The following is a 17567-nucleotide window of genomic DNA, read 5'->3' on the forward strand; positions in this document are numbered from 1 at the left end:
ATTTACCAAATTATTTTTTAGAGCTTGCAAAATTAAGAGACAAAGAATGATGAGAGTAATTCTCAACTGGGTTCAGGTTGGACATTGAAACAATCTGACTGCTGGTAGTTAATATTTGCCTGAAAAGGAGAAGTGAACTTTGTAAACAATGAAGCAGCGGTGAAGGAGGGGAGGAATGAGTGGGCACAGTGTAAATCTTACTTTAGGATCACACAAATTGTGGTAATTAAAGTAACATTTCTCTGGAAAAATGCTACTGATGTTTCCAGAAAAATGTTACTTTTATTATCACAATTTATGATGCAATGTATCTACATAAAAGAGGTTATTTTAGAATTAGTATTTTTCCACTAGGAAACATGTTGATGTTCTTACTTCTCATTTGCTCTGACCACAATATACATTAGGAAAGTAATTAATGCATTAATAGGAAAGTCCGGGTTTTTACAATTTCAGGTCAATAAAAAGCTACAATTGTTTCAGAAGAACAATTTCCAGATAATACCTTCAGATGTATGTTGAAGCAAAGGGTCCAGAAGATCCTGATATTCCTTTACTTGTGTAGGATTTCCTCTAAAAATGCCTTAAAATAACCAAACAATAATTGATTTAATGGAAGAAATGATTTTTCCATGACCTCAAGGTTCATAAAAGAGGAAGAAAAAAAAATCCAGTGTTTACTTTTCAAAACTAACTATTAAGTGCCTACACAGTAAATAGCTCACAAAAAGGAAAAGACTGAGCTGTAGATCACAACAGTCAACTCACTGATGCTGCTTTTGGGGAGACACTGATATGTTTGGGACTACCGGTCCCTTAAAAGCTTTTTTAGCAGAACTTCCCAAGATGAATCTGATGAATACTAGCATGAGTAATGTTCAGTTCATGGAAAGTTCTTACATGAAAATATATATTAACAATACAAAACCCATTTCTGTTCATCAAAGAAAAAATTGATCTATTTGACAAGCAAGGTGATGTTTTAAAGTAGAATTTTTTTAACCTTCAAAGTGGAATGAGCTAGATGAAAACTTGGCATTATAAATCTTATACTAACATTCCCTTCTTCAACCACCAAATTTTTTTTTCTTTCCATGGCTCTTTAACACTCCATCCAAACTCAAAGCTTGACAAGTATTGCTCACCATACTTTCAAATCTTCCTGAGTATATACACAGGAATATTTACAGTTACCAAGAGATACAAATGCAATCAAAGCTTGCACACAAAAATGTGTGCTTCAAGTGACACACTGAGCATTTCAAAACACTTGAGGATACTCATGACATAGGAGCAATCGCTGCTCCTCCCACATCCTTGTCTTTTTGCCATTGCTGTGGATACACTTCAGATTTTGCATTAAGGAAGCTTGTGGATTTGGAGATATTTGCACAAAATCTACCAACAGAATTGTTCTATTTCCTAAAAGTGTGGTCCAGGCAAAAAGGACAAGGACAGGATGTGCAAAGTATGTAATTTTTAGGGTTTTTTTGGATACAAGAAGCGTAAAATGCTTTTTCTATTCTTTTGTTAACCTCAGTTGAAGATGACTATCTTTTTGTTCTCAAAACTGCAAGCGGGCAGCATTAAATGTCAGTGCCTTTCTCCTCAGTTTTGGGCCTCACTCTTTGAAAAATGTCAAACGTTTCTTTAGAAATACCAATTGTTATATCTTCAAACACAACATTTTAATCTGTGGGTGGCCGCAGAGCAGTTGGGGCTGATGGCAGATTTCTGTGCCCCTCACTGTCTTTACCTGCAAACTATTCAACGTGCTAGAAAAGATGGACAGATTTGAATCCATTTAAAAATCTTTTTGACAATTGTAACCCTATTCACTTTCTTATTCAGACTTCTGTTCTATGCAAGTTCTAGCTTCCATTCTGAGATCACCCCCTGAACTGCTTTGGTGTGTCTCCTGTCCTCACATCAAGTCTGAGGTAGTGTCATTTTTGTTGGTTTTGATTTGATGTTTTTATTTTGTTTTATTATTCAATCAGACTGACTATGTGAAAAATTGTGGCTAGAAGGAAATGAAACCTTTCCTGGTTCCCTTTCTTCTCTTTTGAATTCTGACTGAATTGCCACACAATGCTCAACTTGAGAAGCCCCAGTGCACATGGAGTGTGGCAATGTGCTCTCCCCCCCTTTTCTTTCCCGTGCTGCTGTGAAGTTCTGATACATCTGAAAGTTTTTCAGACTTAAAAGGCAATGCAAGACAATGCCACAGATTGAAGCTTTTACAAACCCTTACTAAGTTATATTCTAAAACAGTTCACATTAGAAATGCTGAAATATAGTGGGTTGGGATGCTTGGGGTTCTGTAAGCCAGGAGGCAGAACTCTCAGTGAGATATTTAGTGCCACTGCATTATGGTTTATTTTGGCAGGACATGAAAATAATTTTGTAACTTTCCTCTAAAAGCTCATTTCTCTTATGCCTTTAAGGAGCAGGAATGTACAGCTATACTTACCATCAATTATCATGAAAATAAAAAAAATAGGGAATTCACACTCAATGCCATCAAAAAGCTGCAAAGAAGAAAAATTCATCAGACAATTCATAATTTTCATTTAAGTAAATATATATGTGAATAATCCTGCAGAGTAATTTCCTAGCAACAAAAGGCAAACTTGAATGCAAAAATATTTTAGTACATTTAGTATCACTTAATTCTATGGGCACTGTAACCGTGCCCTTACATCTGCTGTGGCCCATTCTCAAGCAGAATATTTAAATAATCTACTTTTCATTTTTCAGAGAGAAACTATGGGGGAAAATATAAATAAATTTTCATTTAGATAACCTCCACTGATAAATACTGTGATCAAAAGCAAAATTGTTTTCCACACACTCAGACTGTAGTCAGCTGTGAAATTAAATGAAATGATAAATAATTTCCTTATTTGTTATGTGAAATCAACTGTACCCTAAATGTAAATGAAAGCACATTCATTACAAAACAAGCCAATGACTCAATGCTGACTTAGCAATCTCTTAAAACTGCAGCTGCAAATTACAGTGGGCATCTCCTTGCCTGGGAGGCTTTGGGAGTCCCTGGGCAGTGTGGCTGCAGGAGCTGAGGGTGTCAGGGGGCAGGATTTACCTTGATCTCTGCTGGTCTGTAGTAACGCCGTGTCCTGTCCTCCAGCGCCGTCCTGTAGCCGTCCCTCAGAAACCTCTTAAACCCATATTTGCCTTTCAACTTCCTAGTAATTTTATCTAGTGTTTGACCAAACAGAACCTCATCATCCAAAGCAAATCCAGGATAACTAAGGCAGGGCAGAAGAGCTGCATCAGTATTCTGTAGGAGAGGGAGAAATGACATTACGAATTTAATTAGATCCCTGACAATCATTTGATGCACAAACAAAGATTGTTTAACTTACTAAGTGAAATATACATTTGGAACATTATCTTATCAAAATCATAGTGCTAATATAGAAAATGGTGTGCAAAATAAGACTTCTTAGGAAGTATCAAGATAAACTACAAACCAAATATGCAGATATACAATTTAGAAGATAACTCATTTAATTCAGAATGTCACCTGTTTTACAGCTGATAATGTGCAGGAACTTTGAAAAACATAAAACTTTGTGTTTCAGGATTCTTTGTTTTTTAAATACATTCTCCAGATTATTCCTGGAGGAAACACAAACATTTGGGTGTCATATGCTCAAAAAGAAGTACAAATATTTCATAAAGATGCAATGCTGAGAAGTACCTATGATTAAATCATGATTTCTGAACAGCTTTTTCAGAAACATTCTTAGGGTACTGGAACAAACAAGCCTGTCTGATTTACAATTAAGAAGATAAGGGAATAATTCCAGGGAAAAATATGAGAAACCTTCTCAGGAACCATGTGGATCTCTTATGAATCAAAAACACTAGAAAAATTACTAACTAGTGCATCATCTCTACAGGTAAGCTTCCAGAAACAAACAGAAAAATATCATTTTCTGCTGATATAGTCAAGATGTTTAACAATTTAAAATTTCTGCCAATATGACTGACATGAATCCAACAAAGGAAGAAAAGAACACAAAGGGATAAGTTTAATATGGGATAAGTTATAAAATCAGCTCCTGTTGGGATATTTCAAGTCTCCAGCAAATAACAAACAGCAAGAGTTCGAAAAGACCATTTGAGTATAAAAAAAGTAGCTGACAGTGCTTTTTATTTTAATTATCCAGCACTACAACTCTGCTATAATTCTTCTACACAATAAGTAAACTATTAATGTTTAAGATTAATAGTCTGTTTCATGAACAAAACTGCTATTATATTCCAGAATGAATAAAAAAGCAGAATGCTATTATCACTCATTTTAAATTACTGATTCTCTACCACTAAATTTACCTTTGATGCTAGCACTGAAATAGATGTTTTTTTAACTAATCTATATTTATGTCATTTAGATTTACTCACTAAGGAAATACATTTGTAACGGTAGTTTATAACAACAAGAAATTGTTCATATTCAGCAATTTATGATAAGCCAAGCTTAAAGGCTTTTTTCCTAGACAAAAGAAAGAATGGAAGCTAAAACAAAGGGTTTCAAAAGTGCAGACACTGTGTATAGTAGAAACTAGGCCAAAAGAAAAACAAATCCCCAAGGCTGCAAATCTCACTTAAGTTATTTCAAATTTTATTTTAAAATTGTCTGGAAACCTACCAAGAGGTTACCATTTTAATCTAAGTATTAAAAAGATAAAGAGGATCATATTAATTCCATATTAACCACATCACAGTGACACTTAAAAAGCAGAACTTTAACAGCTTCTCAGCAAATTTCACATTCATCAAGCAGATCAGAAGGTCATATGCACTTGTTTCCCCCACACACTGCTGAGGTGAATTTCTTTAATGACTTACATGAGACCTTGACTCCCGGGGCAGCAGGGAGCACAGGGTCTGTCTGTTCCGGTTATGGGCATCGAAATCCACAAATATGACAGACCAAGAGCAGCCCTGGAACACAGCATTGCATTTGTTTAAGGCAAAGGGAAGAAGCTTGGTGCATCCTGCTGAAATTCACTGATTCTGTGTTTAATTTTGGTTATGTTGTCATTGCTGAAAATTTTAATCAGAACACACAGCACAACATCAAGTTGAAAATATTTTCATTTTTCAGTATATTGAAGTATAGCCAAAATTAGATGGCTTTATCACTGATTAGTAATTATATGATTCATTCAAGCTGTTAACTCTTCTATTAATACTTGAGAAATGAGGCCTGTATTACGGACAAACAAAAAAGAGTAGTTGTTCTTCCCTGTGAACACAGGAAATGTTCTAAACAGTAATGCTGAATATTTCATTTCAAGTCAGTTAGAACACAAACAATTGGATATTCAGCACAGGTACTGCTTTGGAAAAGGACTTGCATAGCAAACAAAAATGGTCTGCTTTTCAGTTATTGTAAGGTCTGCATTATCAACATCTACTCCTTGGTAAAATCTACTTCCTAATTAAAATCAGTAATTGTACACTGTATTTCCCTGTCAACTTCTTGATACTTCCTGAAACACTAAAAAAAAATTCCCCTGGCTGAGACAGAGTTTAAACAGAATCAATATCATTTAGAACTATTACCAGTAGGCAACTTGCAAATTCAAGTTTGTTAATGAACAGGTATCTCCATGTATGTTGCAACTGATAATGAATCTCAGAATGTGAATATCAGTCAATGTGAATTCATTCCACTAATGGTCATAAATCCCAAAAATTCTCATAAATCCACCAAATTTCTCCTAAACAACAGTCAGTTTCTTTGGTATACTACTTTCCTAGGAAGACTGTTGCAGAGCCCACCATTCTAATTATTAAAAACTTCAATTTCCAGTGAAGTTTCTACATAAATACCTCACCACCCTTCTCTATTTGCCAGTACCAACATCCACTGAGATGCTCTCCAAAGGGTTTTATACTTACTTACACTTTACTGCACTCTAATTATATATAGTTATCAAAAAAATGCACAGCTTTTGCTTTACTAGGGTAAACAAAACCCTGAACTATTTTTTCCACTGTCCCCATGGAAAATAATCAGTTTTCTCAGTCATTTCAGCAAGATATACACTGACTAGTGCTGCAATAAGAATGTACACAAAAAATCACATTGGCTTTGATGCTTTTAACTTCCTTCTTAATCCAGATTCTGATTATTCACAATTCTCTAAACTCACCTACAAACTCTGAACACAACCTGCCTCCACGTGCAGTCCCAAAGTCTGTGCTGCAGGGAAGGATTCCCTGGGAGTTCAGGAGCAGCCTCATTTGCATTCCCTAAACCCACAAGCACCTTGTTTGACAAATGAACTATTTTTCACTTCTCTAAAGACTGTAAACTTCTGGAGTAAGAATACCTTACAGAGACTTGATTTATGAAAAGAAAAAAAAAATTAAAATTGTTTTTGCCCAACCCAGTAGAGGGCATGCAGCTCATACACAAACAACTCTGCCCAACTCTGTCAGCCTTTAATGTGCTCCTCTTGCTGTGATTTCTGCAGGTTGTACCTGTGCAGCTGCAGGTGCAAACAAATCTCTTGAGGGGCTCAAGTGGATTTCTCAAAGCCACTGGAACACAGCTGGAGCTAAGCACAAAGGCAAACTCTGCACAGACTGAAGGTCAAAATGGGTTCTGTTAATGCCAACTACAGATCTCAGAAATAAACTCTCAAAGCATTTAAATGGGTTTTGCTTCAGCAATTTATTCATCATTTCCAGAATTCAGCAAAAGAAAAAAAAAACCCTCAACAGCCACATTTACTGGTGCTTGAAAGTGTTGGGAAGGTAAAGATTATAGATAAATGTCATTTCTGAAAGAATAACAATGCATATACAGAGTGTGACCATTACTGAAGATCCTTACTACCTCCTAGTTCTGAACACTTGACATCAGCTTTCAAAATGCATGGCATCTCTCTTCCATATATACATTTTCTAAACCATTAATTTGGAAGATCTTAGCTACAGATTACTGTAGGTAAAGCACCAAAGAGAAAGATGCACATAGAAGGGGAATACACAGCAGATAGAAAAGGATCTCAGAAAAGGCTTGCTTCCCTAATTGATCCAAGCCACATAAAGGATGAGAAAAGACTTTACAGATGTGCAACACACTGAAATTAAAAACAGGTAAAAAGGTAAAAAGCAGCTTGTTTAAAGTCTTGATCAAAAGGCACATGAAGGAAGCAGACAAAAGGAAAGTAACGCTTAAAGGGGGAAGTATATTCTAGTATCAGCAACAGATACAGTTCTGAAGGAAAAAAAACATTTTGGCAACAAAATTCTTTTTCAGACTAAGCTACAACCACTTTAGAATTTTTCTAAGGAAAAATCCCAAGTGATTCTTGATATAAAGGGCACTAATGATTTTATCAGATAAATTCTGTACCTGAAACAGCAGCAAGCAGTTTGCTGACCTTCTTTAAAGCTGGACTCTAACAAACTGTGCTAGGTTCTTCTAAATATCCTCTGATCCACCCTGTAAACCATTATTGCTAAGAACAAAGGAAGGAAAACAAAGACTTCTATTACCTGATTTCCAAAGAGATTGAAACCATTAATTGCTTCTAAAGCTGCTTTTGCCAGTCCCACGGAGCTGAGGAAAAAGCAAAACAAAACCCAGAGGTATCACAATTCAAGCTCAGGCTATAACTTCACACACTTGACAGCTTTGAGTGCCATGATCTTTTCTTGATTTGAATTTCATGCTTAACTGTTATGTTGCTAAAATGATGATGCAGCAGATTTGGGGTTGTTTTGGTGGTAGGTTGGGTTTTTTTCTCTGAAGTACTACTCAGCATTTTTATTTGTCTTCAAATGTCAGAGACCATCTCACAAAAGAACTTCTGTGCTCACCTTGCTATCAGACATTGGCATTATGCATTTCAAGGTCTTGCTAATAGCACAGAGACAGAGGATTTAATTCAGCACAATTTCTCAAACCAGCTCTCAAGCATTAAACTTTAAAAGACTGATTTCTAGCTTTCAATATAATAAAAGAACTCATCAATCTGAATTCACAACAGAAGGATTTTCATATGTCAACTATATAGTGACACATCTTTTATTTCACTTCATCACAAAGAAAACAGGACCCAGAAATTCCATCAACAAGACTTCAAGTTAGCACTCACATTTTAAGACACTGTGGATTAAAATCACTAATAATTATATAATTTAAAAATCAAATTCTATATTAAAATGATTTACTAACCATTATGTAAATGCCACAGTATAAATAAAATACATTTTAACAAAGTATTTTCATTTTAAAAGTGTCATTTTCAATTTTCCTTGTGAGTATTATAAAAAGAAGTGAAGGACCATTCTTTGTCTTTCAGTCTCACTTCTCTTTTTCTCCATTTTAAAGAATACATAATTATAGATAAATATTCAGATAATAAGCACTAACTATTCCCCACTTCTATGTAAAAGCTGTTGTGACTGTATTGACAAACAACTTCATCATCCAGCCCCCCACCAAAAACTTGACAACAATTAAATTGGCAGAAATCTGCAAACAGGGACTGTACTTCAATCTTTATTTTTTTATACTCCATGCAGCACTCTGGCATGGAAGTAAACATTTTACCTTACTCTAAATAAACTGATTTTTACTATCTATTATTGTAAAATATGTAATTTCAAATGATTACAAACAAATTCATATTTTAAATATGGGGTCTAATTATGACTACACAGAAAATACTGAAAATAATGAAAATAATTCAATGCAGTTCCAGAATTTGGTTTTTTAACTATTACTGTACCTGTGTTGATTCTAGTATTAGAAATACTTTAGACTGATTTCACACTTTATCATTTATAAACCCCCATGTTCCTCTCTGAAACACTGCCAGGAATGATACTCCTGGGTTCCAGTTCTAATTGCTCAACAAGAGAAGGCTGAACCAGCTTAACCACAGCCTGCTCTGAGCAGATGCCTCTGCCTGGTGCCTTCTGATGCTGAAAGCTTTGAGAGCTGCAGAATGAGATGAAGAAATAAACTGACTCAAAAGAGCTGGGAATGTAATTATTATTCTGGCTTTGTTTCAAATACCTAAAGAAAAAAAAGGTAATTGTTCTAAAAATTGCTTTATTCTAATTATCACCTAGCCATTGACCAAATAAATTGACATGATGACTCAGAACAGAACTTTTCAGAGGAATTCAGTATTATCAAACTGCATATACAGAAGGTAAAAATCAGAGAAATCTTGCAAATTTGAGGTTGTATCACATGTTAAAATCTCGTATTTTCCTTTCAAGTAACAGTCTTAATATCAACATGATCTATTTTCAGAGTGAGAAAAAATTTACTGATAAAAGGTAGAGAGGTAATAAATGTTCAATTGGTATTCAGATAACATAAAACTACTCAATCTGTCTACAAAATAGGATGATACTGCTTGAATGAAATTCAAGGCAAACATGTATTCCTTCCTTGAAATCATCTCTGCTTTGCAGACTCAATCATTATTCTACAATAATAGTAGTAAAAAAATTAGTAATTTACTGTAATTTATCAGCATTTTTCTACCTCTAGTTATTGAAAGCCCCTGGAAACTTCATTACTCTCACAATTACTCTTGCCAGCGACCATCTAAACATCCCAACATTGTCAATCACTCTCTTCACCACACACACATAAGTACTACTTAGATTATCAAAAGTTTTATGGGTAAATGACAGGAGGAAGTCCTTTAAAAGAAGAAAGAAGTCTGTGAAGAGCCTTTGTATCAAGTGTGTCTTTAGAAGGGCGAACAATCACAGCACAGCACTCTTCAGGACTGTGATCACACTTCACACTCATTTCATTGCTACTGATTAATGCCTTCCTGTTGGGAAAATTGCTAAAGAGCTTCTGTAATAAACATTATGCTTGTGTCTTTGTATAGAAAATACATTCCTCAGACTCTACAATTTAGTAACAAAAGAAATGGAGTGTCTTAACTGAATGAATGGCAAAATGCATTTTAATAAATGTGTTCCTTCCTCCACTCATTAAGCCACTATGAATAGACCATGCTGACCTGTGGGACTCTGCCTGGAGAAAAAGGTGCTTTCTTGGAGATGGGCCCAAAGCAAAACCTCACCCAAACCCTCTTAAAATATTCCTCTAAAAATTTCACAGGATGATGAAGTCATTGGCCAGAAGGGACATATGGAACCCATCTAGCCCAACACAAAACCTCACTTGAAGCCCAATATCTAACCAAGACCAATCGAAGTAAACCACAGCCTGTACCAGACAAGTCTCACAAACCTCCAGGGATGGAGATTCTGTTTTAAGCATCCTGCTCTTTCCTTCTCTGTGCTTCAAATGAAAAGGCTTCTTCTTAATGTCCCCACTGAACCTCACCAGGTGCAATTCTCAGACCTTACTGGATCTGCCAGTTATTTTAATTGTCAAGGATTATCAAGAGCAGCCTTGCAATCAAAATGCCCTGGGTAACATTTGACCTTGAGCCATATTTAGGGCAGGGGAAGATGAGACTAACGTAGAGAAACCACTTCCAGCTTGCTAAAAGACATTTACTAAACACATTTAAACAACATTCATAATTCTCATTACTTCTTAATTGTTGGATTCAACCCCTCAGTAAAATACCTAAGGGCAAACACTAAAATTTGCATATTTTTAGCAAATGTAAATCAAAATACACCTTCAAGTATATCCACTCTTAATCCTCCTCCTGTTCAATTTCTTGCCTCCATCTGAATGCTGTGCATTTCAACTGGAACATCAAGCAGACGTGAAAAATAAGCAAACAAGAAAAAAGTTTCTAAATCACTAATAATTTTGTAACTCTATAACCCAAAAAAGAGCAAGGAAGGACAGCACTATAGCAATGTGCTATATAACCCCAGAGAAGAGCAAGACAGAGGCCCTGCAGCTCCAGATTTGGGATATGAGGATGCTGCACTTTGGTGATTTCCTGATTCTCAGGGTGCATATGGGAGGTGTCAGAGGCACTTTGCTCAGCTACTCAGCAATGCCTGCAGAGCAGCTGGATCAAACAGCTACAGGACAAATTAATTTCTGTCAAGTTCAGCCGTATGGGAAGGGATCACACTACAATAAAAGCTGTTACAAATCTTGCCTTTGAACCAATAAAAGACATCAATTTGCATACATCAGTGCAGACGTGCTCCACAGAGTGTTCTGCTATTTATCATTTATCAGAAGTCTTTGGAGCTGTACTAAGAGACTGTGAAGGCTTAAAATATCTGCATCTTTTAACATGGGCCATAATGTGCAGCTATTATTCACAGACTTCCAACTGTAAAATATCTTTGAACAGAAAGCCTCTTTCAATAAAACACAAGAATTACCTACTTATTCTGAAAGCAAACACAGCCTGTATGGAGACTTTAAGGGTCAGGAGTGCACCATCCTTAACACTGTCGCTGAAGAGAGCACTTTGGGGTCCATAATCACAGGAGACCCACATACATCATTTGTGAGTAGACCTGATATTCCTAATTGCTTCATCAATTTAAAACAAAAGGGGGTTTATAGCTCTCTTTGGTAGATACAATTGGAACATAAAGTATAAAGAATATTTCAGTGTACCCAGAGCTTTCCTCAATAATATCTAAAAATGTCTTTTGATGCATGTTGCCCTTCCATTTTTCCTGATTTATGAGAACCAGGGAAATTGCCTACCAGCTTTCTACAGTGAAGCAGAGTATCCACATGTATACCAAGAATGATAAATAGAGGCAATACTTGTTTCTGATGACCAAAGTCTACTTCGTAAATTAGGACCAAGCTCTGTGCTTCCCCTTATGCTAGCTCAATGATCTGTTAGATTGGCCCAGTCCATCTCACAAAACTTTACACTTAGAAAAACCAACCTATAAATGTCAGCCTAGATTAAGATAAAACAACATGCCCATTTCCATCTGTTTAAAAGATGCTCAGTTTTCCCTGAAGGAAATTCACACATTGAATAACCAGAATGCTGCAAACAGGAGACACAGGAGTTTCAGTGTTCCTTTTGCACATTTCTACAAGGTGAGATCTGGAAAGAAGCATTTGTTTCTCTATGTAGTCATGTAGCTCATGTAGTTTGGCATTTGACAATTTTACAGACACAGCAGGAGAAAAGAAAATCAGCAAAGTCATAAAGCAGATTACATAACAACAACTCCAATTTTTTTAACTTTTTTTTTTTTTTAGTTCTCATATTGATAAAAAGGTTCTATAAAAGCCCTGAAAAAACCCCTACATTAATAGTTTTGCTGCAAGGACATGTAAGTATATCTAAAGGTTAAAATATACATGCCTGCTTGTGGGCTAAGAAAAATAATTCATTCTCAAATGACAAGACAGATTTCTTTGGCAATATTGAAGACTGGAAGAAATGTGTATTCTTTACAAGCCCTTGATAATAAGGATGATCAATAATGTTTTCAAAATCCAAAGATATCCAAGCTATAGCCATTTTTATGATTAATAAAACCGCAGAAGTCAAAAAGTGAAGGAAACAACAGTAAGACTGGAAGAATCAAGTTGTCAGATTACAGATTTGATCCTTCAAGGCAGAGAGCACATGAGTGATTCCACTGAGGTGAGCAGGACAACTCCAGCATTAAAATGCTCCCAGGATTGCTCCCTGTCTCTGACAGGGCTCAGAACTTGCAGCATCTGAAGAACCTGGAAAAGAGCTTGGCACCAGGCTGCTCTCCAGTGTACAGCATCTCCTCCCCAGTGCAGCAGAGAAAATCTAAACTCATGATCCTACACCTTTTTAAAGCAGGATATTTCTAACCAGTTTTTTTAATATGATTCCAATCCCATTACACATGCCTCAAGACCCTGAGCTGCTCTGAACACAAGTTTCAGAATTATATACATGCAGCTGCACATAATTACTGGAATTTGAATACTCAAATAGCTAAGCATCCATGTGGTTATTTCAGCATGCATATCATGATGAAATTATCCTCACATTTTCCCAAAATACATCCCTCAGTCTTTTGAGAACCTTAATCTAGTTCAAACAGTATTTTCATGCATTATTATTTATAGCTTTACCCCATTATGAATTCTTTTCATGGATTTACTTGCTCTGGCTAACAGAGCTACATTTGCTCACCTACCTTGAGTGCAGCTCTGGACAGCCATTGTTGTATTTGCTGCCTCTCTCCCAGACACCAAAGTCTGGTACACGATAGGCTCTCTCCACACAAAACACAAGATTCTGGATAAAGGACACCTACAGGAAAGAAAAGTGACTGAAGGAAAATGAAAGTACATATTTTCTGGGTTTTTTTCCAAAAGATAAACTTGTTATTCTTGCAACTGTTCTTTCCATCCTTTTCTGTTTCAACTCAAAGGATGATGTTCTCAAGTTCAAATATTCTCCATAGAAGCAGTTTTTAATCACAATATGTTAAGAGCTGTCCCAGCTGAGGTGCCAGTGTGAATTTACACAGAAGTTGCAACAAAGGCAGGAATAAAAATGATTTCATATTCAAGACACATATTTGAAGAGCTCCAAAAAGCTCTTCAAGAAGGTGATATCCAAAAAGGTGATATTTTGATATTTTCAAAAAACTTTATACTAACAACATCAGAAAGCAAACCAAAATTAGAACACAGAAATCCTGGTGCTTTTTCTTAATTCATTTTAAGAGAATTGATATGCCAAAGTTTTATTAAATAAGCTACAGATAATATATATTTATGCAAACACATTCCTTTATAAACACAAATAAAACCCTAAATCAATTTATTATAATTAAAATATCTTCTTGGACCAACACATTTCAGCTGAATACCAAAACACTGAAGGGTATGTTAAAGTGTTTAAGATGTATTCAACTATAGTTGGGAACTTATTTCAACAGATAATTTTTCCTGATTTACACTGTTGAAAGAGACATTTGGAGTTGCTTGACTGTAGAAAAATGAAATGAGCTTGTTTTATAGTTCACTTTAAAGAGTTCACAGACTGGAGCTTAGAGAAAATGTAACCCCAAGCACAAGATTTACACTGGTTCATCTCCAAAGCAGGGATTTCCTCCCCTCCCATCCAAATTATTCCAGGGGACTGTGGAAAAGAAAATACTGCAATGGCTATAAACATAACCATATTGAGGAACTACAGAGAAGGATCCACTTTGCTACCATCAGCTGGGGATTTTTTTCAGTGACCTATGTAACAAAACCCCAATCTTTTACTGAAAGGTATTTGCCTGTATACCTTTGTTTTGCCTTTTTTCTCCATTTTTCTTTAAATTTTAAAAACTTACTATTTCAGATTTACTCTTTATATTTTTATATTTACTCTTTTAGCTAATACCAGTCCATCACCAATATTACAATTCTAGACACACCTGTCTCTCTTTATTTAATGTCTCTGCTAAAATGTCACTATGAGGTGTACAGTTATCTGCACATTAGACCTTGTCATAGTTACTACTTTCAAGAAAACTCTGTCTCACTCTTCAGCTATGCCCAGTATATTCATCCCTGTAATTCAGCATTTGGCTGTATTAAAATGAAATTTCTCTGAATGAAGCCAGAACACCCAAATATTAAGAGCGTGGCTTTTCCCATGGTCTATCAATAACTGAAATTTATGTGAAGGAGCAAATAGCACCACATAGAATTATCCACACAAAGCCCAACAGAAAGTGCAACTCTGTGGAAAAAAATCTGAGTATGAATGTCCATAGTGCAGAGATTTAGAGGGGACAGTTGCTAGGAAAAAGACATCCTGGCAAGGAAGAGGAGAATACCCACTGACTGGAGTCTATAAACATGCACTTTTTCTGCAGAATCTGTAATTAAATGCAAACATCTGGAGGATAACATAAATTATATATCAAGCTAATTAAATACTTAATTATATACATTTGCCTCCTCACAGATATAAAGGCAGTTCAGAGGAAATAATATAGGCCTATCATATGATCTAAGAAAGAAAGAAGACATGTTGCAAAATTTAGTTTTGTAATTATCTAAAAAAATAGATTACTGAAGATATATGTTATACAAAAATAATGCAAATTCACTATTAGTGGAAAAATCTTTCTTTTTAATAGTAGTACTGCAAGCACATTTAAGCTTTTTAAGGCAATACAGCAGCAACTATCAAAGAGAACAGAGTAAATTTAAACAAATCCAGATTAAGAAAATTGGAGAAAAAAAGAATTAAAAAAGTATATACATCTGTGCTTTCTATTCCAGTTTCAAAACATAACCTCATTTTAGAGCAGGCCAGCAGGTTGTCCTGACATGACTTATACTCAAGCCAAGGCTATTATTATCTTATTTACAGAGGAGTTAACACTCTCTAGAAACATCCCTTACTATGATACAAAATTCTTTTATTTTCAATTAAAGATACAGCAAAAATTCTTAACACCCATATTCATATTGTTTGAAGAAAGCCCTGCAGCTTCCCTGAAAATTAACCCCATTATTTATTATACTGAATTTTCATTGGACAGCGTGAACTGACAGAGTTTGAAATAATGTGAAAAGTGAGAGCAATGTAAGTAGAAGTTAATTGTCCTAACATGTCGGAACTCTGACCTTCTAATTCTTGACGTTGCAGCTATCAAAAACAGCAGAGAACTATAAAACTTTCAATGTCATGTTACATTTACTCTTTGCACATCTAACACTTTTTTAGCTATTATTTCACTATCCATTCATTCCATTACTTTTTCTGAGTTCCACTCAAAGCATAAAATACCTGCAGCATATTTTCAGAACAATTACTTTACAGTTGGTAATGGAATAAAAGCCAGAAAAAACACAATTTGAAGTATGTTTTAGGACAGAAAATCAATTTGTACCTCATCTGTGTTGTAGATAATCTGCAGCCCCGAAGAGATCATCTCAACCAAATAGAGAAGAAATAATGACAAAGCATTGATCTGGAGCAATTAAACACAGAAAGGAACCTGTAATTAACTTTATGTTCATTGGAGTCATGTAAACCAAATAAACATGGTATAATTCACTAACAAAGATGGTCCCACTATAACACACTTCTGCTTCTAAAAAAGCCTGCATCTAATGATGTGGAAACAATCAATAGGAAAAGGTGGCACAAACAAGCCTTGTCCTCTAGAACTTCTGATGTTTTATGATTTTTTAATTTCAGACTGTGCTAGGAAAATGTTCTCCCTTAGGCACATGCTTTGACCCACAGGTAATCACTTTGGTCCCAAGCTGTTTTCATGTTTCCATACATGACAACTCACTAGCCAGGAGGTTACCAGAAAGGCAAGCAGCATATTGAATAGTGCACAGCACACCCAGAAAGCAAATCCCTTCTGCCCTGGTGGGAATTTTGGCATTGTCAGCTGACAGGAGGAGAATTACAACATTCAGATATGATCAGATATTGAAAAACTGTATTTTTTAGTACCCATACACAGCATTTATTGTAAACAGCAATTACCTTCAGCAGCTGAACAGATGAGCATCATAATGTCAACTCATCGAGGAATCAAAGGAAACTGCTGGTTTGGTTTTTATTAAAGAACTTTCCTATACTTTAGAGTTTCTATAACTTCAATAGAGAAACTAAGCTTATCACAGGATGAGGTATAAACCCACAATCTCATTACACGAAATTTAGAGAAACCATCTAGAACACAAAAAAAAAAAAAATGGGCTCTTATCTGGAACACAGCAGATCAAAAATTTGGTCCAAATTCTAAAGATCTATAAATATTTAAAGACAATTGACTACAGTGTCTTAATACAAACTGAAAAGCACCAAATACAGCAACAAGGGCTACATAATATATTCAGTGTTTCCCAGCTGGGCCCTCTCAGTTACTCTGTACTCTTGTCTCCACAGAGCTGAAAACCCTCTAATTTTTGAGATATGAAGATGACAGATGGGAATGTGCATTCATGTTTATGGGAAGGGTTGAGCTGCCACAAAAAGCAGACTTTAAACTGTTATACAGTGCTCCCCAGGTCCCCAGATTGTCTCCTCTCATAGACAAAACGTGCCTTTTCATGAAATTTCCCATAGTCCAAAATGCTAACTTAAGATAACTCCATAAAGCATTTCCCCCAGAACATACAATTTCTGAATCCAACACATTCACTGTACTAACTATTTAAGTAATACTGTCACCATGAAATGAAATAATCATCAACCCACTGTGTCAGTTCTGAATAATTCCACTAGCAATTTCTGAGCTAAAAGGTGTGTGCAGACTTATGGAATGCAAAACAACAAGATCATGAAAGGAAAGGTGGGTCTGAAAGTAAAGAGAACAGGAAATAAAAGAAGTAAAGATTAAAACTCTGGAAAATGAGAGACAATAAAACAATCAGTTATGCAATTAGTCTGACTAGGAACCACTATGCAAAGCAGTGAACAATTCCTAACTGTTGTCAATGTACATTAAATGAATGAAAACTGCTCAAAATGATGGAAAATTAAACTGGGAATATTCACCATAAGATTACACTAAATCTTTCACTTTCCTGACTACAACATTCTTTTGCCAGGATTATTTATTGACAGCCATCTGTTGGTCTCAAAAAGAAGCAACTTTGTAAA

General features: G+C 35.5%; 1 protein-coding gene across 5 annotated transcripts in view; it reads right to left on the reverse strand.

Moving 5' to 3' along the window:
* Positions 1–17567, reverse strand: part of PHKB (phosphorylase kinase regulatory subunit beta) — a 67856-nt gene that overhangs the window by 37160 nt on the left and 13129 nt on the right. For all 5 annotated transcript variants that reach the window (XM_030955822.1, XM_030955823.1, XM_030955824.1 and 2 more), the window contains 7 exons: positions 15835–15915; positions 13126–13241; positions 7549–7612; positions 4882–4977; positions 3107–3304; positions 2474–2531; positions 506–583 (listed from right to left, as the gene is read on the reverse strand). In XM_030955822.1, coding sequence (XP_030811682.1) covers positions 506–583; positions 2474–2531; positions 3107–3304; positions 4882–4977; positions 7549–7612; positions 13126–13241; positions 15835–15915 — 691 coding nt within the window. The remainder of the gene's footprint in view (positions 1–505; positions 584–2473; positions 2532–3106; positions 3305–4881; positions 4978–7548; positions 7613–13125; positions 13242–15834; positions 15916–17567) is intronic.

This window comes from Camarhynchus parvulus, chromosome 11 (genome assembly GCF_901933205.1).
Source record: "Camarhynchus parvulus chromosome 11, STF_HiC, whole genome shotgun sequence".
NCBI classification, from domain to species: domain Eukaryota; kingdom Metazoa; phylum Chordata; class Aves; order Passeriformes; family Thraupidae; genus Camarhynchus; species Camarhynchus parvulus.